The sequence below is a fragment of the Xylaria bambusicola genome (genome assembly GCF_022495145.1).
Source record: "Xylaria bambusicola strain CBS 139988 unplaced genomic scaffold F5B22scaffold_26, whole genome shotgun sequence".
NCBI lineage: Eukaryota > Fungi > Ascomycota > Sordariomycetes > Xylariales > Xylariaceae > Xylaria > Xylaria bambusicola.
The window spans coordinates 492,508-514,111 of record NW_025953579.1 but is presented as its reverse complement, the minus strand read 5'-3'; the positions used below and the strand labels follow the sequence as shown (position 1 = coordinate 514,111).

At 47.0% G+C, this 21,604-nt stretch overlaps 9 protein-coding genes across 9 annotated transcripts; 7 read left to right on the top strand and 2 right to left on the bottom strand.

The window, feature by feature from the left end:
- The first annotated feature begins 193 nt into the window (after positions 1–193).
- Positions 194–2,727, top strand: F5B22DRAFT_610541 (amidase signature enzyme). Its single transcript, XM_047975215.1, has 9 exons — positions 194–577; positions 657–758; positions 819–863; positions 914–930; positions 992–1,082; positions 1,157–1,546; positions 1,606–1,729; positions 1,792–1,911; positions 1,976–2,727. The coding sequence occupies exons 1-9, from the start codon at positions 323–325 to the stop codon at positions 2,335–2,337; spliced, it is 1,506 nt and encodes a 501-aa protein (XP_047830039.1). The 5' UTR covers positions 194–322; the 3' UTR covers positions 2,338–2,727.
- A 128-nt stretch (positions 2,728–2,855) lies between these two features.
- F5B22DRAFT_647490 (uncharacterized protein) lies at positions 2,856–3,710 on the top strand (the record flags this gene model as incomplete). Its single annotated transcript, XM_047978877.1, has 2 exons — positions 2,856–3,168; positions 3,232–3,710. The coding sequence occupies 2 exons, from the start codon at positions 2,856–2,858 to the stop codon at positions 3,708–3,710; spliced, it is 792 nt and encodes a 263-aa protein (XP_047830038.1).
- Positions 3,711–4,811: 1,101 nt separating this feature from the next.
- On the top strand, positions 4,812–5,374 carry F5B22DRAFT_656703 (uncharacterized protein; the record flags this gene model as incomplete). The annotated part of the gene is made up of 1 exon (XM_047979983.1): positions 4,812–5,374. Exon 1 carries the CDS (start codon positions 4,847–4,849, stop codon positions 5,372–5,374), a length of 528 nt encoding a protein of 175 aa, XP_047830037.1. The 5' UTR covers positions 4,812–4,846.
- Positions 5,375–5,514: 140 nt separating this feature from the next.
- On the bottom strand, positions 5,515–8,067 carry F5B22DRAFT_610538 (uncharacterized protein). The gene is made up of 4 exons (XM_047975214.1): positions 7,753–8,067; positions 7,376–7,694; positions 6,394–7,325; positions 5,515–6,319 (listed from the first exon to the last, which is right to left on the bottom strand). Exons 1-4 carry the CDS (start codon positions 7,950–7,952, stop codon positions 5,851–5,853), a joined length of 1,920 nt encoding a protein of 639 aa, XP_047830036.1. The 5' UTR covers positions 7,953–8,067; the 3' UTR covers positions 5,515–5,850.
- Positions 8,068–8,250: 183 nt separating this feature from the next.
- Positions 8,251–11,036, top strand: F5B22DRAFT_610534 (P-loop containing nucleoside triphosphate hydrolase protein). The gene is made up of 7 exons (XM_047975213.1): positions 8,251–9,315; positions 9,371–9,653; positions 9,719–9,961; positions 10,014–10,217; positions 10,270–10,442; positions 10,572–10,671; positions 10,765–11,036. Exons 1-7 carry the CDS (start codon positions 8,314–8,316, stop codon positions 10,965–10,967), a joined length of 2,208 nt encoding a protein of 735 aa, XP_047830035.1. The 5' UTR covers positions 8,251–8,313; the 3' UTR covers positions 10,968–11,036.
- F5B22DRAFT_610532 (HSP20-like chaperone) lies at positions 11,037–12,650 on the bottom strand. Its single transcript, XM_047975212.1, has one exon. The coding sequence runs from the start codon at positions 12,175–12,177 to the stop codon at positions 11,170–11,172; it is 1,008 nt and encodes a 335-aa protein (XP_047830034.1). The 5' UTR covers positions 12,178–12,650; the 3' UTR covers positions 11,037–11,169.
- Positions 12,651–14,281: 1,631 nt separating this feature from the next.
- Positions 14,282–16,326, top strand: F5B22DRAFT_647485 (uncharacterized protein; the record flags this gene model as incomplete). The annotated part of the gene is made up of 4 exons (XM_047978876.1): positions 14,282–15,185; positions 15,239–15,301; positions 15,389–15,669; positions 15,748–16,326. 4 exons carry the CDS (start codon positions 14,282–14,284, stop codon positions 16,324–16,326), a joined length of 1,827 nt encoding a protein of 608 aa, XP_047830033.1.
- A 1,661-nt stretch (positions 16,327–17,987) lies between these two features.
- On the top strand, positions 17,988–19,873 carry F5B22DRAFT_647484 (arylsulfatase; the record flags this gene model as incomplete). The annotated part of the gene is made up of 3 exons (XM_047978875.1): positions 17,988–18,178; positions 18,237–18,322; positions 18,372–19,873. The coding sequence occupies 3 exons, from the start codon at positions 17,988–17,990 to the stop codon at positions 19,871–19,873; spliced, it is 1,779 nt and encodes a 592-aa protein (XP_047830032.1).
- Positions 19,874–20,356: 483 nt separating this feature from the next.
- Positions 20,357–21,580, top strand: F5B22DRAFT_610524 (uncharacterized protein). The gene is made up of 2 exons (XM_047975211.1): positions 20,357–21,293; positions 21,342–21,580. The coding sequence occupies exon 1, from the start codon at positions 20,543–20,545 to the stop codon at positions 20,930–20,932; it is 390 nt and encodes a 129-aa protein (XP_047830031.1). The 5' UTR covers positions 20,357–20,542; the 3' UTR covers positions 20,933–21,293; positions 21,342–21,580.
- Positions 21,581–21,604: the final 24 nt, after the last annotated feature.

Sequence of the window (21,604 nt, the reverse complement as noted above, 5' to 3'; positions counted from 1 at the left end):
CCTCACTTGCCAAGTTCAATGCAGCGAAGCGTTTCCGCTACCTATCCGCAGGTTCCGCATCCCTGTACATATCCGGCCGGTACGTCCCTAGTTTAGTGCTGACCTCCACTCAGGACAGACAGTTAGTTGAACATGCATTATGACATGCTGTGCAGCGGATCAGCTAGAAGAATTCCGCTCTACTCAATCAATAGTAATCTCCTCTGCTACTCGTGTTGGGGTTGGTTACGACAGCACCGTTTACGCTGAAACTGCAACAAAACACAGAGTTCCAGATGATTATTTTCTCAAAATCTTATTGAACGTTTTGCTTCGTCGGGATATGAATTCAGAAATGCTACAAAGCCCTGCTACCGAGCTACAGCGACAGCTGCAGTCGGGCGAACTAACAAGTGTACAGCTTGTCGGTGGCTTCTTGGACCAAATTACGGCGCACAATCATGATGGCATGCACCTAAATGCGCTGATTTCTGTTCTTGATCGGTCGCTGGCTCTTGACACTGCGAGAATACTTGATGAGGAGCGAGCACAGGGTAAAATCCGAAGTTCTCTCCATGGCATACCCATTGTTATCAAGGCACGCCAACACTCTCCTCAATACTAATATTGTCTAGCTCATCTTGTTCGCGTTCTGTCGCTGATGGCAGGTCTCATAGGACTGTATTGTGACAGACCCCCGTCTTGGGATGCCAACGACAGTTGGTTCTCATATGTTCTCGAAGCAGAGAGCAACTGGCAACGCTCCTGTAGTCGATCAGGTAATGGGGGTGTCGTGCTTGTTGATATTTCAAATATACATATTGACTAATGCGCTATAGTTACTTGAAAGCGGGTTGATTGTCATTGGAAAGGGAAACATGACGGTAAGATGCCTGCAAGATCGCTACTTAAATTGTACCTAACTATGTATTAGGAATTCTTGGGCCTTAAGTATGCAACCGCATTTGCATCGTTGTTCTCAACCTAGGCTATACGCTAAAAAAATTGACAGATCGGACAACACACCCATTGGCTGGAGTGCAGTTGGGGGCCAGACACTCTCTGCTCATAGGAGCCCAGATCTGGAGGAGAAAGACCAGCCAGTGAGTCAAGGCTAATAACATCAAGCCAAGTTCCATCTTATGACAAGTATGATGGCACTAAAGCAGCTTATTAGACTTGCGGGGGGTCTTCCTCTGGACCCGCCACAGCAATTGCAGCGGGATTCTCGCCTTTAGGGATCGGTACTGAGACAAGCGGCTCCGTAGTTTATCCTGCGAGTTGCTGCGGGCTATATGGCATGAAGTTAACCCCAGGAAGCGTTTCTACTGCGGGTGTTTTCAAACTGAGCAACACGTTCGACGGACTTGGGGTCCTTGGGCGGACGCCTAAAGACCTCGCACCCCTCACTCAGATAATCTTGAATAAAGAGCGTAGAGATACCTTTGGTACCCAAGCTCTCGCTTCAATCTCAGACAATTCGAGTTGGCTCGAACTAGGTATAGGCATGGTTGGTCCGACATGGGGCGTGGCTTTCGCGTTAGATAAATGGTCGGCGTCAGACGTGGTGAGTCCCTTGTATAGGTATGTTGATCATGCTCAATGAACGCCTAACATGGAGCGCAGAAATCGGCTTACGAGGCAGTTCCTGTACGCCTGAAAGAGCTCGGTACCAAGGTAGAGTATCCTTTAGATATACCTGACGGCGCAGTTCTGAAATGCGGCGAAGATAGCCTCATTACAGCAGCCTGTAAGCAGAATTAAGTATCCAGATGCATGACTCGATGGCAGAGGAATATTAACATGATATAGATGCGGAATTTCCGAAGAGGGTTGAAGAGTTCATAGCCAACTTTGAAGAGAATTCAACGCTTAGATGTTTGGCCGATGTCATCCGGTGGAATGAAGAGCATCCGGAAGCTCTACCAGCACGTAAGTGGCACCGAAATGAAAATTGATCTCGTAATTAAACCCCCGGTGCTAATTTCAAATGCAGCATATACCACTCAGACGGAATTGATCCGTTCACACGACAGTAAGATGTCAGAAGACCGTCACCAAGAGGTCTGTAGTGAGCTCCGCCGCCTCATCGTAGAGGGCCAGCTAGGCAACCTGATGAGCGAGAAGGGTCTGGACATTATTCTAGCACCTTCGGACTCGACCATGGTCTCTTATTCTGCCTGCGCGGGGTGGCCTATCGCCACTGTCCCACTAAGCAGGATGAAAAGCAATGGCCAACCATTCGGATTGTTTGCGCTTGCACGAGAGAATCGGGAAGACCTACTGCTTAAGTTCATGCATCTATTCGAAAGGGACTTCCCCAAAGTTGCTCCTGCGATGGGACCGTTTAAGGCTTGACGTTTCCCAGAGTGGCTGAAAGGAGGTAAAAAAGATGAATCTAACAGAGCTCTAGGTTTGAGGGAAAGGGTGAACATGTGATTATACGCGAAAATGCCATTGGAATCAAGTAACCAACTCTTTTAGTACCTTCCACCGATCATAGTCCGGGAATGACCGCACAGTTCTGGGAAATTTGGGACCGATTACAATGTGTGGATATAGAAATTCGTGAAAGACTATTAAATCCGAGGAACGAGAAATCGTTCGCAGGGAATGTCCACCTCATTTTATTTTATTTGTTTGCCTGTTTGCGTGATAGGGAGCGGAGCGACCTGTGCGCGAGGTACCTCTCCGATAGAACGGATATAGCTTTTCAAGACTTTAAATTATAAAGGGGCCCAATCTTAATGATTCCTTGCCATCAAATTGAGTGAAATTTAAGCACACCGTTTTCCCACTCCTTCGTCTGAGGGGTTTACGATGCCAGTATTCCCACTTTGTAGAGAATGGCGACCGCTTCCAATTGCTTCTCTTCAATGGCTCTAGCGGACATAGGAAATGTACCAGCTATTCCTGGAAATGTCTTCCAAGGGCAACATAATAATATTTATGATAATTTCTGTGATAAATGGGTAGCTGGGACGGAGTTGACTATGACAGTCGACGCAAGCGGCAACCACAAAGATTCCGCGGAGCGATTTTCGCGACGCGACGTCGATGTCAATCTCGATGAATACATGCATTACAATATCGATCTTGGCTTCACACCGTCTTTAGGAGGGAATGAGTGCGTCAAGAATTGTGTGGGTGCTTTCTCGCAAATGGCAAAGGATTGCAGATCCACGGAGAGTGAGCAGATATACCCTTACCCGTGAATATTAGCAACTCAACTGATTCAATGCAAACCTGTAGCTCAAGACCAGCTTATGGAGCAGAGCGGTTCTATAGACGTCGGCTGCGGCATATTCGACTACACCATTACCGTTACCACTCCCCGCGAAGTACAAGAGCGAAACTGCTACACCGCTGACCAGTTTGGACAGCACGACGACATTTACGAGCACAATGTGAGATTCATTTCAGGATTCACCTGTGCAGGCACCGCTATCAAACCGATCAAGCGCGGCAACCATTCAACTTACATTTCATACCCCGCTTACAACGGGAAACAACCCGTACAGATGAACATCTACTGGAAAGACGGCTGTGTACTAGATTACCCCAGCACTGACGAGATTTACCCAGCGAATCCATTAGAGTTGGACGACCCTGGAAATACCTTTTGCCAGGATCTACTTATAGAGAACTGGGAGAAATGTGATAACACGGGCGTTGGAGGGAATATACAGGCTGGATGCTTAGTGTACGACTTCAAGGCCGCGCACGACTGACTAGTCACGAAACGAACTCGCATGAAGGGGGAGCATTGAAACAAAGACGCATATGGTTTGAGGAACTACCTGGATACGTGCACAGTAATGCGCCGCGTTACATCCTCATTGTCTAATGTATTCTCATATTCGTACATACGAAGCTGCCGGGAAGTACTAGAAACGGAGGGCGTGGCCTTACCGCGGAGATCGCTTATGAATCAAAGTTCTACATGGCTAGTCTAACAAGTTACAAATTAGATTTTTAAGTATATGAATAGACCTCAAATGATCGCTCCTGACATGGCGCCGATTCACCTCCGTGTTGCTTTACGCTTCCGTGAAACAGTTTCGCATTTCCCAGAACTGTCTATTATGTATCATATCGTCAGAATAGAACAAGACAGCCCCATCCGTCCACAAGCGGGTAAGCGGTGTTATTTTCTTTCTGCGGTACACACGAAACGTTGGACAAAGACATGTAAACAAAGGACTGACTCAACTCTTGGAACAATCTGTCGTTCAAGCTAGTGTGCTTATTTCCTACAGCTTGAGCTCCATTGTAAGCTGCCCAATCAATGGCATGGTTCAATCTGCTCAAGCTTTTGGCCTTTACAAAACTACCTTCTTTGTTCAATTCCGTGCACTCTACCGTGTTTAGGCATTTAAATATCATAAATGTAGATCGTGTCCTAAGAGGACACTTGTCTGTATCTGTTGAGAGCGATATTAATGAAAAGCTGACCAGACCAAACTTTCAAGCAGTCCGGTCTGTAATCTAGTTGTTCCAAGAGGCCACTTTAGCCCATCTTCTATCAGAGTCAGGGTCTGATAAGAAAACTTACTGCTGTCCGATCGATCCGAGGTCAACTGAAAAGGCCTACTCAACTATGCAAGCAACTCGTGGCCGAAAAAGAAAAACTGGAAGTCACGAAGGAGTTGAAATTGAACGGATTAGTTTCGCACCACTAACGGGAGATCAACACATCAGAATATTGGAACATGAACAACACGAACCTGGATCCATCAACATTCCTAGAAAAGCCAGCTCTATGCCAAGGCTCAGCTATGTGGCTCAATCTTCTCCTGCCTCTGCCTTACCATGCCCAAAAGGTGACGATACCAGTTCTCGTTCCTCGAACCTTGACAAATACTTGATGATCTACGGATTGGACGGCCTGAATCCCCTTAGGCCGCCAGACCCCTTCCTCATATGTGACAAAATGCCGTATAATATCACGCCTCTCGCATCATGCCTATTTTACCCTCGTCCGCCTCCTGTTCTCCCGCAGCACATCTTGGAGCTACCCTTTGACAAGATCATGTGCCGGTATAACAACCTCACAACAATAGTTGATAATTACTTACGCTGGCATGGACTACAAGTGTTCGGCTGGTGGACGAAGCAAGATTTGGAGCTTGCTACTTCAGGGAAGATGCCGGCATTCGCAGAGGCACTATCGGATCGACCTGCGATCCCACCATATATCCTACAAACCCCTTTCGGTATCGTCCTTCTAGGCGCCCCCGTGATGTCTCATTTAATCGAAAGATATCATAAGGATCTGGGGTTCGACTACTTCGGCTTTTTCCTTAACGATCCGAGGGTTAAATTGAGCGAGCCCGAGCTTGAAACCGACGAGGGATCAGATGGATCTGATATCTCAATGGACAGTCTTTTCTAGCCGATACTCCATCAGGAGTGTAGTGTACTGCCTACTAGCATAGGATCAAATATTAACAATTGTGCTTAGATTTAGACAAGAGAAGCTCCATAGAAAATTATCTTGTTGCTAGAAAGAAACAAAAATTTTCAAAAAAAAAACTACCTAATGCAAGCACGCAGCCTACTAGAATGTTTTTTACCTAGTAGAATAAAAACCTAATACTACAACGTTAGTACTTACCCTTCTCAAAGTTTCATTTATTACTTAAAGCCAATCGATAATTGTTTCTTAGATGTCGAGCTTCCAATATCTTCCCATGTATCTACTTGGCTATTGGTTGCTTACCATGCGGCGCTTGGCGATTTGAGCTTGATTCTTAGCAGTGCTCTTGGCATTCTCTACCTAGGCATCACGCTGGGGTCGAGTATGGTATTTTAAAGAGAAGTGAAGAGAATGAGGAAGTGCAGCCTTGGTTGTCACTGAAAACAAAATCATTATACCCTTAGACTCTCAATGTCCAGTGTCCAGTTGGTCCCCTTGAAGTCCACCGTCTGAACAGAGTATCTCTCGTCTCCTAAAATTTGCTGCCGTAAGCAGGTCGATCGCCCTGTAGTTGTGAACAGAACCCTCATCTTCGATCCTCTCATTGTCTGGACAAGTTCTTCTAAGCACCCTGTTGTGCTGGAGTCGTCTAGCCAGTGTATCCCATCTATAATACAGAGCAGTGTATCAGGCATTAGTGGGAGGAGGTCCCGGAAAAGACCAACCGTCTCCGACCAACTCAGGATACATCCGTCTAAAACACGTAACCGACCCTCAGACAGGTCTACTGAGGCTTGGAATTTCGGAAGCAGCAGCTCTATCAACTGCCTGATCAGGGCACATATCAAGCTCATGCTTGCTTGAGCCTCACGCGAATCATTGCCGGACCTGAGCTGCTCACCACGGCGTAGTTCACAACGACTAGACGAACACGAATCAGCTTGAGATCAAAAAGTTCAAACGAATTTCACTAAGAAAGGGCAATTTAAACGTACTATGAAATCGTTGGAATGTGATTTTGCTCGGCTAGCTGGATGATTCGATTGGCAAGTACATCAAAAGGGTTGTTGATATCGTCTGCAAATATTCGGGGTCCTTCGAGCCACAAGAGATATGATGTAGGATTCTTCATCCACTCGGAAAGTCGTCTGATGATGCCGGAGCTCACGCCAGTTGGCCCAGCACGGTCCTCCTCGAGTCGAAATCTACCTCGATCAAAAAAGTCTTCTAAGTGTTTAGAGCTCAATAGAATATCTTCTAATGTCCAATCAATTAGTGCTTGAGAGGATCCGCCAGGGGTAACGAGTAGTTGGCTGGGAAACCCAGGAGAGCGCCTTTCTGTCATTAACATCCTCCTTCCGTCCCCAGCGGCCCGTGAATCTTCAATCCATATCATTGCCTTATTCTCCAGCATTTTGACGATTTGGTCAGCAAGCCATCTGAAGTTCTGTCCGTCTTCTCTTAGTTGTTGCCTTTCCTTGCGACCTTCGTATAGTTCCCTCTCAATGATCTCGGCATAATATGCCATCTCTGCTTCTTGCCTTCTCTGGCCAGTCAACCCAAGTCTGACATCCTGAGCTAAGTCCTCCACTGCAGCTCGGACATGCCGCTGCTCCGCTCTAGAGCACTGAGCAGCTAAGTTCTTGATTCTTTCTGATTTTTGCTTTATCATACTAAGCTGCTTCTCGAATTTCTGGATGAATTTCTCGTTGAAGGAATCAAGAAGTCTACGTCGCTTCTTCTCGGTGATCCATACCATGACATCTGAGAGGAAAATGAAGATGTGGGCATAAAGATCAGCGATCAATTCCTTCATCGCTCTAGTATGATAGATCTCAAGCTCTACCTTGCAGTCTGCAACATGTTCGCTGATCGTGCACAGTGCCTCTGAGAAATCCTCAGATATCCGCTCATGATTAACACTGGCCTGGATGGTTGTTAGTCTAGGGCAATACATCACAGGCTGGATGACTTTACCTGGATAATGACATTGAGCGTCCCAGCGAAGACCGACACGTATTCACTTCCCTCAGGGATAATTTTCAGTATTGACTTATGCGCATCAAGAGTCTCACAGAATTTGTGGAAATACTTCATCGCTTTCCCCCTGCGACTGTTCTGGTTCTTCGCTCGACTAGTCGTACTAATTTCTCTCACCAAGTCAATAACACCTTCCATTGTAGGCTCAGACCGGCTCACGTCAAGGCGGTCATCACTAGTACAATTATTAAGGAATGACTGCCACTTTTGGAGAAGTTTATTCGACTCGATGGTGATCACGTTGGTGATCGGGTCTCTGTATAGTTTTCTTAGTTAGCGCCATATTCCTTTTGAACTTCAGGATCACTCCAAACCTTTCAGTATTAGATAACTTAGGAGGGTCGATGAACTTCTTCCACGGATTTGTAAAAGATTCTGAGTTTGGTTTCTCCCGAGACAATGCCTGACCTAATACTTGGCTCTTGCTGCCGGGGGGTAGTCGTCCCTCCACGTCACCACTATAAACCCTAACAAGTCTTCGCGATTCACGGACATCGTCGGCGATACTAGCCATGTGCGTCGAGATACATACAAAAAATTCTCTTACGAACTTAATTCTGTTAGAATTGAGTTTTACTGAGCAATTTATGGGCAAGTCTCATCTTTTAACTTGTTATGCAAGGGTCTATGTCGGCTGCAAGCCAGAGGTCATGCATTGATGAGCAATGCCACGATGTAAGATGAGCAATATGCATGTCAGCAATTGAGTTCATTCAGTGCTACCCAATAGACCAATTATATCCATCATCATCTTCCCTGGGGCGGCAGGCTCTTGAAGGCAGACATGGCCCCCGCACTAGATTTGGGGGCCAGGCTCGATGAAGGGAAATAAAGAAGCAACTGTCTCGCCATACTGAGCGTAGTTGTTCCTTTCCATGTTTGATTTATTGCCTGTTTTTAGCACTCAATCAACCTCCGTAAAGGTTACGATTACGCTTCTCCAAATGGAGCCGAATCAACCTACCCAGCAGAGACCAATCGAAGACAAGGCGCGGATAGAATATCGCGTCGAATATAGAGACCGTGACACAAATGAGCTTGTCCGCCACCAAGTTTCTGAAGAATCCGACCTTCATGATGCTATTATCAACGATGAACCAAATCTTTCGGCTTTTACATTAATAAAGACATATAAAATACAGGGCTCATCGTCTTCATCACCACCCGCATCCACTAATATCACTTCCCCTCCATCATATAGCCTTCGCTTAAACTCAGTGGCTATCGTGAACGCTCTTCGATCTGTGGTCCAGTATTATCCATCTCAAGACTTGACTGGGGATATAATCATTGAGTGGCCGTACCCTATTCTGGTTCACCACTACGATGAACTCACCAAGTTTCGCGATGAAGTGTCACAGAAAGATTCAAGTGATCTGTGCGAAAGAGAAAAGGGTGTACAAGAGGATCTTAGCGTACTTTTACAGTACCTAGACAAGAGTGTCATGCCAGACGTACAGAAAGAAAAAGAGCGGAATGAGAGGGGCTTATTCACGTTCAAGGATATGTGGATTGCGTATAAACCTGGAACAACCATCTTGGGTCGGTTTAATGACGAGACCAAATACCGCCCATTGGTTATACATTCGGTTAGCGGGGGAGTATTCGCGTATCCTCCTCACCATTGGACGATTCAATTCTGGCAGATGAGATATAACGGAGCTTGTTTGGGTAGAGTGTTGGTCACAGATTTCATTGACAAGTTCGACGGCGAGGCTAAGCTCAGTAGGACGATATTTGTGGGTAATTTGGAAAATAAAAACGATCTGCCGGATATTGTATCGATACAAGTGACCTACGGGGAGATGTATTGGAATCTCCTTCGAAGACAATACCGACAGTATAAGGGAAAGACTCGAGACTCTATACCCAAAGAGGTGAGCAGTGATATACCATCATTAATTAATTACAGCGCAGCTGACGAAATGACAGATCGATAGCCCAGTGATGGTCGACATAGAATCCTTTTATGAAGATACTAAAGAATCTGAGCCAAGCCTAATGAATGTCGACGATTGTCGCAACTGGATGTCAGACTGCAAATGCAGGGTCTGTAGAGAGAAGCTCAAAAACGCAGACGATTACATCAAAGTAGTCCCACTCTTCGAGGATTACAATTACATCACCATTCAAACTATAGATACCTTAACTACGCATCAGTACTTTCTTTGCACCTCTGAGATGCCGGCATTTGTTTTCAAGACTCGGACATGGGGTAAGCTCTGAAACCCAATTTTTAGTCACTGACGCGATGAAGATACGTGAGCTAACTGTTCTCAGAAACCCTCCACGTAGGTGGTTTCACGGAACTTAAGTTCGAAGAAACATTGATCAATTCCCTGGTTATGGATCCCCAACGAAAGCGGACGTTAAAAGCGCTGGCAAAGTGCTTTTCGAGATTAGACAAAAATGAAGATCAGTTGAAAGAAGAGCCATGGACGGCGGACTTTATTCAAGGCAAGGGCAACGGATTGATCTTCTTACTGCATGGACGCCCTGGCATTGGGAAGACTTATACTGCAGGTAAGCTCTACCAACTGGCGAACTTTATTGGGCTATTCTAAGTTGATGAAAGAATGTATTGCTGCGTTCACCAAGCGACCGCTCATGGTCTTGACACCTAGTGATATCGGGACAGATCCTGCATCGATAGAACTCAACCTGACTAAAAATTTCAAGAGAGCCAAAAGCTGGGGGGCAGTTCTCCTCATAGATGAGGCTGACGTTTTCATGGAACGCCGGTCTGTTGCCGACCTAGTCCGCAACAGTCTGGTAGCTGGTAAGTGTGATTCAGCCACCTACAGCAACATGTGATCCTTACAATGAGCTAGGATTCCTCCGAGCTTTAGAATTCTACGATGGAATCCTATTCCTCACAACAAACCGAGTCGGCTCGTTCGACGACGCGTTCATTTCACGCGTGCACGTGCAGCTATACTATCCCGACTTTGACGATGACCAGCGACAGCAGATCTGGCAGACATTCGTCGATAAACTCTCAAAGGTTAGTTCTCTGGAGTCATTCAAGTCCCCATAGACAAATATCGGAACTCATCGCTGCTGCGTACTCTCGAAACATGAGATGAGAAGCCCCTCTATATCTAGCAATTACTGACGCTAGCGTCTGTTATAGGAACGCGGTAACTCTATGCGGCTCAACCTCAACGCCAAAGAATACATTCGTGGCAATGAGATGCGGGCCTTGAAGTGGAACGGGCGAGAGATTAGGAACGGTAAGCCGGGTTCATTCCTCGACCTGAAAGGACAAGCAATATCTGTTCCAGTTAAAGCAGCTCCATCCGGCCATCGCGCTAACAATGGGACAGCCTTCCAGACAGCGGTCTCGCTGGCCGAGTACGACGCCGAGAAGGGCGAAGACGGCAAGATCATGATCACAGACGACCATTTGAGAGCCGTCGTTGAGCTCTCACGGGATTTCAAGGAATACCTAGGTGAACTACACAGAGGAGACGAGGCCAAGAGAGCTGAGAGGAACTACGAGCGACTGGACTCGTATGCTCGCTCCTGAAATTTGGGGAAGAGGAACACGACAGGATCGATCTAGATTAGGAATTTCATTATTGGGTAACTAGCTACTTAGATATTTTCTCATTTTTCTTTATTTTTATAGATTTTATGTTTTCAGTGATTGCACGTGACCTGACCCTGCCTTAAGTCACTGCCCCTGCCGTGAGTAGGTATCATAGCAAACCATCTACGCAACATTCCCATCACTCAATCTCGACCTTGTGAACCTCCGTCCAATCCTTCTCTGCCTTCGGCACAGTGACGATCAAGATGCCGTTCTCCATCTTGGCAGTGATGCCATAGCCATCTACGTCCTCGCTGTCGCTACTTCCCGGCGGTGGCAGCTTGATCTTCCGCTCAAACATACCGACATTCCTCTCGCCCGAGACCAGGGTGCTGAGGAACTCCTCGCTGCCAGGACGGTACGCGACACCTGAAATAATGATCGTTTGCCCATTCCAGTTCACGCTCACGTCCTCTTTGGCGACACCCGCGAGCGCGACATGCAGCACGTACGCCTTTTCGTTGCTGAATATGTCGACGGGAGGTGAGAAGGCGCCATCTTGCTGCCCTTGGGTTTCGCCTTCTTGCTGAGGGGTGTGGCTCGCAGCACCGTCTCGAAATTGGTGGGCGTAGTTGCGCCAAGCGTGTGCTAGGGGGTGCGCCGACAAGGCTTGCATGAGAGGTCCGAAATCAAAAGGGCCGTTGTAGTTGGGAGGCGACGGTGGCGAATGGTGATGGCGTCGACCGCGAGGACATCGCCCACCCCGGCCGCGCGAGGGGCCAAATGGTGGCGGAGGTCCATGATGATGGAAGCTATGAGGGGGTGGGGGTGGATGACTGAAACCTGGCGGAGGCGGAGGGGGCGAAGGGTGTGTGCTACCTTGTTCGGCAGAGTTTCTGGCCGTAGCATCGGTGTCAGCTGCCTCGTCTACATGAGGTTCCTCATCGCCGGCGCCGCCATGTGTAGGGTTCCCGGGACCGCGAAAGCTATTGCGGCCACGGTATCCGTGAAACCAAGGTTGAGACCATGGCCCGCGCCACTGCTCAAACCCACCAAATGGGAAGCCGTTAGGAAATTCGACATTAGCCTGGCCTGTTCTGGGTCCGGGCTGCTGGCAATCCTCAGCGAACTGAGCCCAATCCCAGTCGAAAGGGGGCGCCGGACGGCTATTGCCGTTATTGTTGTTGTTATTGTTGTTGCTGCTCATTTGCGAAGATTGCGAAGGATGTCGAGTGAATCCAACAAAACAAGTCTAGAAATGCGTGTCTGAGGATACCTTATATATACCTACTCAATGGTGACACCTCTATCTACGCATAATGAGGTAGCGGACATTTACAGTAACCCGAAGGCAAATCACATACGTATATGGCACACATGTTTACAGCTAGAATGACCTAGAAACCAATAAAGCAGCCCCCAGGCATACCACATAGTGACACGCCCTCGAAGAAACGACTTTGTATGACAGGATAAGCCACGCGTCTCCAGCTCTGATTTGATGATTATGGTCGGCAGGCAGACAACATCTGATGTGAGTGGCGCGATGGAGAGTTAGGGAGGACGGTCGGGAGTACAAGTCACACTAAAAGTGCCTACCTACAGAGCCGCGCGTCATAGAAACTGAAATGATCCCCCTAAGGGCGGGCAGAGGCGGGATAGGCAGCAGCTATCCGATCCTTGTACCTTGGGGAGTTATTGAATCCATTCGAGATTCATTTCTTTGGCCGGGGCCGTATTTGCCACCTCCAGGCTGCTCGACAGCTTCATATCACGCGATTATATGGTACCCGCGATAGATACATATTTTGTTAAGTAGGGCGTTCGCGCTAGGTAGATAGGGCTCGGTAGGTTCCATTTATCAGATATAAGCAATGGCATGTAGAATTCAGTGTATTGATTGATGATCTTGTTCTTATCTGTGCCACGCGTCTGCTACGCAGAGATTTTACGAGGGCCCTTGTCTTCTTAACGTAGGTCTACCCTAAGGTCCCCGTTTACCCAATATCCTGGCTTAAGATATAACCCCTTATATTTGACACCATCTTCTGTCTCAATAACTTCAGCTGAGCAATCTCGATCCCTACTCCGACCTCCAACAGATAGGGGGACACTAAAAGGGCGTAATATTCTGTTTGAGTCATAAGATTGGTTAAAATGAAGCTGTATCTCCAAGTAGGGACCTATCTAGGTAGTACCTGTACCCGTCCCTCATAGAGTATATAGGTACCTAGGTAGGTACCGAGGGGGTATCGCCACGTCATACACAGCCACAGAGTGGCGCTCATCTTACACGTAGGTACCTTGGTACCTGCATCTACCTATTTTACATTTCATCTACCTCAATTCGTAGAGAACCAAAGTTGGGAAACTCCCATGATGATAATTAATGGCTTCTTATTGTGGTCTATCTGTCTCGTTAAGTCTCACAAGTTTCATGTTCTGCTCCTTGTACCTATATGCAGTGATCGACACGGAGTCCGTTTGAACCCCAGCCATCTTTCCATACAGCCTCAGAGCCTGCTGCCTTATTATATGATCTATGCAGATTTCAAGCCACTGGCAGATATCTCGACCTTATGATTTGCCGAAAGTTGCTTTTCTAAAAATAATGGCATACTTGTCAGGAATACCTGCAAATCCGCGACGCTAGATAAGTGTTTTTACTTGACCAGTAGAACCTCTTGCTAGAATGCCTTGTTGGTGATGGTGTCTGCCAGGCTGTGATGGTTCTTAATCGTGCATGTGTAAGCGATCTCTGATTCTAGGCTTGTATCTCTTGCCGTACACGACGTGACCTTAGCAGCGAAGAATTCAGGAGGGTATCTAATGTCCTGCCCCCGAACGGTGAGTGTATCACCGCTTGTTACTACCACACTCAGGTGGAGGATATAAGAACCCTTACTTAGACTACGCCCACGTAAAACGGCATCTTTTTTTTTTTTTTTTTTGACAAATTGCGACAGTCACACGAGCTCGGCTGTGTTGGGATCATATCCTCCGGCATTAAGCTCTTGATTAAGCTGTGAAATGACTATGGCATATACAGGGCTTGTGCTACTTTACTAATTCCTATGAAATGAGACACACATATTACTGGATCTGGTAGCAATCCACATATAATCTAAGAATCGCAGTCAGCCCCGTTGAAGAGTTCGTAGGGCCATGGATTCTTTTGGGCTCATTCCTTCATCTCCCAGCCGTTCTTCTCCCTGTTGGCTTTGCGTATAATAAATAAGCTGCAAAAGGAAGCCCGCCGCGGCCTTACTTTCTCTCACTATAACATGTATCACTCCCCAGCCGCTACAAGCATGTCAACTACCGAGACTCGACCATCCTCTTCTCGGGTATCTCTCGATAGTCTCATCATCGACGACGAAGGAGTTGCCACAGAATCAGGTCTTACTCCGAACACTGGCCGGCCCGCCTTGAACCATTGGTTCTCGCCGTTTGCTCAAGCCTGGTCTGATCTTCGAAGTAGCAACATCAATTGGAAACTTTGCATCATTATAATTTTGCTTGCTGTAGGCTTCAAGCTGACCCTCAGCTTGCTACTCTTCGATAATGATTTTTTCTATGGCGTCTGCACTAGCAGTGGATCATTCGACCCTCTCAACACCCAACCAAATCTATATGCGATTTCCCAGTTCTTTCAGGTCAACCATGGATTAGGACATTTGACTTTTACGCAAGCCAAAGTGATTGATACATCGTGGGACTTGGTTAGAACCCCCGTCTTCTTTCTTGTGAGAGCAAATGTGTCGCTAATATATGCATCCACGAGTCAGGTTGTCGGCCGCGGAGGACAAATGGTTTTGGCCCTCGTGTCCTGGAGATTATTTGCAGACTGCGCTGCCGTCTCTTTGACAAAGCAACCTCTCTCGTTTGCCGTCTTTCATGCCATCTTCTCAGATAACGAGCCTTCAATTGTATCAGCTTGGCGTGTTACAAAGAGTCTTATCTTCCAGAAACGTCTTGCCTCTAAATTGAGTAGCGCTTACATCATTTTCAGTATGCTTTTCATTCTAGCTTGGCCAACGTTCGTCAGCTCGTCAACGGGTTACGTTCCGATCACACAGCTCGTGATCTCTGAAAAGGGCAATGATGCGAGCCCTAATCTAATTCCTTTCTCCCATTTCCGACCCGTTGCATATACGATTCAGGATTTTTGGCGTGTCGACACTTTGAATACTAGTCTTGTAGTTGTGGACGATTGTAAGCATGGTTCAACTCGTTGCACGTATTATCAGACTAAACGAAACTCCTAGCCGAAGAGTGCATATACGATCCCGAGGAGATTGAATGCTATTTACCTTGGAGTATATCCAACTGTGAGCAAGCGAAAAGCTATTCGTTCCGTCGATTGATTGTTTGCATACCCTGTTACTGAGATCGTCAACTTAACCTGGAGGGTACAGACACATCAGAGTATGGATTCTATGGTCTATCAAACAAGCCATCCTCTTTCATGGGTGTGGACCTCGATCCACCATCTTTGAACATAGAAGCCTGGTATATCTCTTCACCATACAACAACCAGGTTTCCGAGTTGTACGGTTGGGATTGGAATGACCCAAGAAGCCCGAATGGGAGTGTCTATCCTTTCCGCGATACTTCAAGATTAGCTTGGGAGTACTCAAATAAGATATACTGGCTCAAAGACATAAATAAGAGGGGATCCTGTACGCCCGAAACTGATGTATGTTCCACCTCGTCGATTACTATCTACCCTCTTCCACATAGTACCATTCAGCTAATTCTTTTTATTTCTCCAAAGAGGTACCAATGGGGCGTTTCCTTTCTCCAGATTTTCATTATTTCCATTTTGCTGAGCCTTTGGGCCCTTGGAGCCTTTCTGATGTGGCTCTTCTATCATTCGAGGTTGCAAGCTACTGCGAAGCCCGAGGTCCCCAGAGGCTATCGAGCTCTGGAAATGCTGACGAGAAATATCAATGAGCAGCTACAGTGTCGAGGCTTTGAGCTTGCTGAATTGACCGACCATGATGCCAAGCGTTTGATAGAAAAACATCTAGAAGGGGGCAGGATCTCATTGAAGGGATCAATCAAGGTCCCATCATACCAAAGCTGGTTCTGGAAAGAATGGCCTTACGCCATTCTCTCGACAAGTCTTTTCCTGTCTTCACTCGCCTTGTATCTGTCAACATATGATGGGACGTCACCATTTGTAGCTTTCAACTTTACTTTCTCTGCCTTTTTGGGCACTTGTTTTGCTATGGATGTGGGTAAAACATGGGGAAGCAGGTTAGTTGTGTTTTTTCTCTGGGCGGTATTTGGGACTTTCCTAGCGGTTGGATTTTTGTATGGCTTTGATTGGATATTCATCAGCAGTTTCTAGTATTAACTCACGATCATGTCTGTTTACTCAGTATTAAACCTTCGCTTAATTATTTATTTTGTACATTTTATTGTAAATTGTTGGAATAGGTGGAGTAGGGTACACTCAAGCCTCTGACTATATGTATCACTAGATTCCCCCAGGACTTCAGGTGCTTTGGTTCTTCTCTCTTTTTCATCCTGAATACTACACACTTCTGCTTACCTTGTATGCGTCCCCACTTCCTTTGACATAAATAATTGCGCGAGAAGAGGCGAGTAAGTATTTTCTAACGGTTTGGAACATAATGATCCGTATCGTCTCTGTCTATAACCTGACTACTTTTAAGAAGAGATGGAGTATCGGATTAGGGTTGATGATTAAGCTCACATTTGGTGTGATTATACTAAACAAGGAGGCAGCGATGAACGTGACCACGACAAACTATACGAATGCGATGTCTCTCAAGGCAGTTTGACTAGGAGTTTATAACAATAACTACCGGAGCGGGCATAGCTGTCCGCGGCACATTGTAGATGTCACGGTGGTCTTGGTCGGCATGTTACCTAGGGGTACAAGCACTCTCGCGATAGATAGATAGTATTGAGATAAGCCACTTGACGTTTTGCGATGACCAAGTCGATGTATCCACCATGTCCATGGTGCTTGACCTGCGATGCTGGAGAGGGTCATACGCTAGTAACCGAGACACAACGTCGAATTTTGGGGGAATTTTGAAGTGTTGGGTGAAGAGTTTCGATGTTTCATACAGGGCAAACTGTCGCGGCGCGTCGCGTCGTGTCGCGTTACAAACTATGCCCCGCCATACAATTGCTATAACCCCGCACAATTGCTTCAAGAGGGGTAAGCTAATTTACCTATGTTACTACAAAGTAGGTAAGGAGTGAAGATGAGCTCTTCGAGCCGTGAGCTATCAAACCATCTGGCTTCTGGTTCATCGCATATCGAATCACTCATGGCTATTGCGAAGGGTAACCATAGGAGAAACGAAGGTGAATGCCCCACGGTGGAATCTAATAATATACACGAGTCAGATGAAAACAGCATGATGAGAAATTACTAGGTATGTTGCTATCTCTGGATCCAGGTTAGGTTACTACTGGAAACTAATACACTAGCAGCTTGCCGCAGCGGTGACATCAAGTATGTAGCAACGGCAATTGTGTGTTTTCATGTACAGTATTACCCCCTACTCAACTTTAATGCTCAAGTACACACACTAGGCAAGGCTAAGAACAGTCCACCTTGAGAGCTTTTCCGCGCAAGTAACTGATGGCGAGATACCCCTTGTGTGGACTACACTAAAGTTAGCCTGCAAAAGCGACCCGACGGGAATAGCTTTTACTGGGCATCAAGCATGTATTGCTAATTATCCGCTTAAATTGCGTCTTCAACCCTGCATTAAGACGATGCAACGCTTAAGGATCGTCATATACGCCGAGCCAAGCATTCTCTGAGGGGCCAAGTTAGTCAAAAGCTTGTGAAGATAAATTGCGACAGAGTTTCCTCCTGTTACAGAAGTAAGTCAATGGTAGTTAGTTAACCAAAATTGTATCGTCCTGCTCACAAGCATGCATCTCATCTTGATCTACGGACTAGGGCTTATCCCTTTATGCTTCGGCATTGGGGCTCAGGCACAGCGCCCAAACATTGTATTCATAATGACGGATGACCAGGACCTTCACCTCGGCTCTCTAGACTATCAGCCCATACTCAAGAGAGAGTTGATTGAGAAAGGAACCACCTTCTCTCGACACTACGTAACTGTGGCCAAATGTTGCCCTAGCAGAGCCTCACTGTTGAGAGGCATGGCCGGTCATAATACTAATATAACCGAAGTCAATGCTCCCGGGTGAGTCGTGTTAGTGGGACAACATGATTGATCGATGATGGCTGACTTCGAGAACAAGGGGCAACTGGGACAAGTGGCTGATATCTGGGCAGAACGAGGACTATTTGCCTCACTGGTTAACAGCAGCAGGCTACAATGCTGAGTGTATGGGTTTCATGACCAAAATACTGCCTTATACTGACTGAAACTCTAGATATTGGCAAGATCATGAACGGCTATAACACGGCAAACTATGCTCAGCGGCCTGCAGGCTGGACTCATATACAAACCGCCGTGGACCAATATACCTATGAGTATAATAACGTCGTTTTTTCACTTGACGGAGAGACACCGGTTTCATATCCTGGGTATCATCAATCCGATGTTATTCGTGCTATGAGTCTCGATCGAATTGAGGAGCTATCTACTCAAGACAAGCCATTCTTCCTCGGCATAGCTCCAACATCGCCTCATATGGAACTCGGCGGCGGCAAGTGGCCTGTTCCTCCAGTGCGTTACGAGAACGAGTTTCCCGGTCTCAAAGCGCCACGGACGGCGAACTGGAACCCGAATGACACATATCAGCAACAAAAAGCATCTTGGATCAAGGGTCTACCACTCCTGAACGAGACCACCATCGAGAGACTAGATGGGCTTTATCGCGCTCGGGCGCAATCTCTTCTTGGCGTTGACGATATCATTGAAGATGTAATCGCCAAGTTGGCCGAGAAGAACATACTGGATAATACTTACATCATATATACAAGTGATAATGGCTGGCACATTGGAAACCATCGCATTTCAGCCGGCAAGTCGCTTCACTACAAGGAGGATTCGAACGTACCCTTCATCGTAAGAGGGCCCGGTGTGCCCGCAAACGTAACATCGTTGCTCCCAGGAGCACACCTTGACCTTGCACCAACGTTTCTTGATATTGCCGGTGTGCCCCCCGACGACCTGCGATATCCACGGTTTCTTGATGGGCGTAGCCTCTTGGACAACTGGAAAAACCCGGCAGCTGAACTTACGCAATGTCCCGTAAACGGAGGCGGGCACGAGGTCATCAATGTCGAATACTGGGGCATAGGCGAGGAACCAAGTCCCTGGGGCCAGGTCCGTCATCCCAACAACAGTTACAAGACGCTGCGCATCGTGCACCCTGATGGAGGGACGTACTTGTACTCGAAATGGTGCACTGGAGAGGCGGAGCTGTATGAAACGGCGTCGGACCCGGGTGAGTTGACAAATCTCGCACTCAATGCGGATCAAGATGAAGATAGAAGTAGACTCATCTGCCGCCTGAACGCTCTGCTTATGGCTGCCAAGTCCTGCGCTGGAGATACCTGCCGCAATCCATGGTCGCTTCTACAGCCTGAGCCTGAGCGACGCGCTGTCTCCGTGCAGTCGAATTTGACTATCACATGTCTAGAGCAAGCTCTTGAGCCGAAGTTCGACGATTTCTTTGCCTCGGTTCCTGAGGTCTCGTTCGAAAAGTGCATGCTGTATCAGTACAGACCTAATGAGATACCTTACTGGCCGGAGAATGTAGACTTGGGGGAGTCGTTTCGGAAGCCGACGGATAATTATGTCAGTTCGTCGCCGAAGGGAAAAAAGGTCGTGTCACAGGGGCACTTTGGCACTGTTGCTCAGAGAAATGTGACTTTGAGTGAGATATTGAAGACTGCCAAGGAACTTACACCAGAACAGCTTGGGTAAAAGGAGCGAGTCGTTAACCTGTTGATGAGGAGAGCGTAGGGTGGCAACCTAGTTACGAATGTCATTCCGATTCTCCCATCCCAACTTCAACAGCGAGTTCTGATATTATTGAGTGAGACATTAGTAGCGCTCGAATACCGTAGTTCTGTATACTGGCTTGTGGTTGCGTAAATTGGGTACTATGAAAGCATGAGATGTCACGGTAGTGACATATTAGTATGATGAAAGTATTTGAGATCTAAAGTCGACAAATGTGGGAATTTGAGGAACCCCTGCTAAAGCGTTCTAGGGGAACAAGGAGAAACGCGTTAGCACCAGCAACTTGAAGTATAATGTACTCATGCGTGTGACATGGGCAAATATCCTACCTGAACCTCCCAAACTCGATACATCATGATGTAGAGATCAAAACAATAGGTATCTATGTACCTTGGGTTATCCTAGCTTGTAATGTGAGTATCTTTGTACCCATCGATCCTACGCGATAATTATTTACTAGGCAGGTGCACAAACAAACAAGGCATCTCCCAAATCGCTCATCGAATCAGGACATCCATTCAATTCTTTTTGCAACTACCTACCTACCTGTCATATTTCTGTGGTTCGGCCATCGGTCTTCCTGCGTCACTATCATTACTATCACTGGGACGAACCACGGTCCTAGTCACCATGCCCTTCGATCCGAGTGAGACCGACGTGGAAGAGTACGAAAGCGCGTACACAGAGGGACTCGTTTTTGAAGTCAACAGATTGCTCCCAGGCAGATCACAGTTCTCAATTGAACTTGCCATCCAAAAGATTTCGCGAGATATAATCCGAGAGACCTCAAAAGGCGTTGAAACTGTGACCATCTACTGGGGACGCCTAAATTCGACATCAACTACAACTAGAACTGAATATCATCATGGCTGGTGTCACATTGTTTGCTCAAGCTGGATGCTAAAAAGGGCCCTCAAAATGCGTCTACACTATGAAGAGCTTTTCCCGGGCACACGGAAAAGAGTCACAACCGGCGCAGCGGCAGAGCCAATGGTATGTAAAACTACAACTTGCTCTTGACATTGGTTGCTGATATCAGCCAGACCAAGTTTGACCGCGTAACCCATCTTACACCACCGGACGTCAAAACCAGATCACCACTCGGACAGAATTCTGCTACTAATCAGGGACAATCGAGAAGTGAAAGACATGCAACTCTAATCAGAAAGTCCAGTCAACTCACCGAGAAGATTGCTGCTGCATGTCAGGAAATTACAGACTACGCTCGATGGGTTGCCCACCGCGACCACGGAGCTGCTGAGCTCGGTTACGGCAATGCGGCTCTCTTTGAGGAAGTTGCTAAGTTCGTTGTGGACGCAAGAGCCGCAATCACTTCATCTGCTGTTGCTAGCCAAGCCCCAGCTACTTGTCAACCGTCATCCTCAACAAGTCAGCCTGTTAAATCCTCCAAACGCAAAATTTCACTCACGGATTCGAAAGAAGGCGATCACATTCGCTAAACATCCCCACGCAATTCAGGGTAGCAATAACATCGAGGCCTGAATTCATACATAGACTGATGTCACTTGATAAGATCCGTTTTCGGCGTAATTCATAGCGATGTGGAGAAATGAACTTACCAAAGTTCCGGGCGCTTGAAAATCCCAGACCAGGGTAAAAATGCGGAGGAACAGGGGCATCGCGGGGTAGAATGGGGCTAAGTATTCTCGGCCAAGGGAGTTAGATACAAGC

Excerpts from the sequence above, each read along its gene's own strand:
- F5B22DRAFT_610541 (XM_047975215.1), top strand. The coding sequence starts at position 323 with ATGAATTCAGAAATGCTACAAAGCCCTGCTACCGAGCTACAGCGACAG. Across the intron at positions 578-656 it reads GCATACCCATTGTTATCAAG|GACTGTATTGTGACAGACCC; the intron begins GCACGCCAACAC and ends CAGGTCTCATAG. Across the intron at positions 1,083-1,156 it reads TGGAGGAGAAAGACCAGCCA|ACTTGCGGGGGGTCTTCCTC; the intron begins GTGAGTCAAGGC and ends GCAGCTTATTAG.
- F5B22DRAFT_610538 (XM_047975214.1), bottom strand. The coding sequence starts at position 7,952 with ATGGCTAGTATCGCCGACGATGTCCGTGAATCGCGAAGACTTGTTAGG. Across the intron at positions 7,695-7,752 it reads AAGTTATCTAATACTGAAAG|AGACCCGATCACCAACGTGA; the intron begins GTTTGGAGTGAT and ends AAAACTATACAG. Across the intron at positions 7,326-7,375 it reads CGCTCAATGTCATTATCCAG|GCCAGTGTTAATCATGAGCG; the intron begins GTAAAGTCATCC and ends ACAACCATCCAG.
- F5B22DRAFT_610534 (XM_047975213.1), top strand. The coding sequence starts at position 8,314 with ATGTTTGATTTATTGCCTGTTTTTAGCACTCAATCAACCTCCGTAAAG. Across the intron at positions 10,218-10,269 it reads CCGCAACAGTCTGGTAGCTG|GATTCCTCCGAGCTTTAGAA; the intron begins GTAAGTGTGATT and ends ACAATGAGCTAG. Across the intron at positions 10,443-10,571 it reads TCGTCGATAAACTCTCAAAG|GAACGCGGTAACTCTATGCG; the intron begins GTTAGTTCTCTG and ends CGTCTGTTATAG.
- F5B22DRAFT_610532 (XM_047975212.1), bottom strand. The coding sequence starts at position 12,177 with ATGAGCAGCAACAACAATAACAACAACAATAACGGCAATAGCCGTCCG.
- F5B22DRAFT_610524 (XM_047975211.1), top strand. The coding sequence starts at position 20,543 with ATGCCCTTCGATCCGAGTGAGACCGACGTGGAAGAGTACGAAAGCGCG.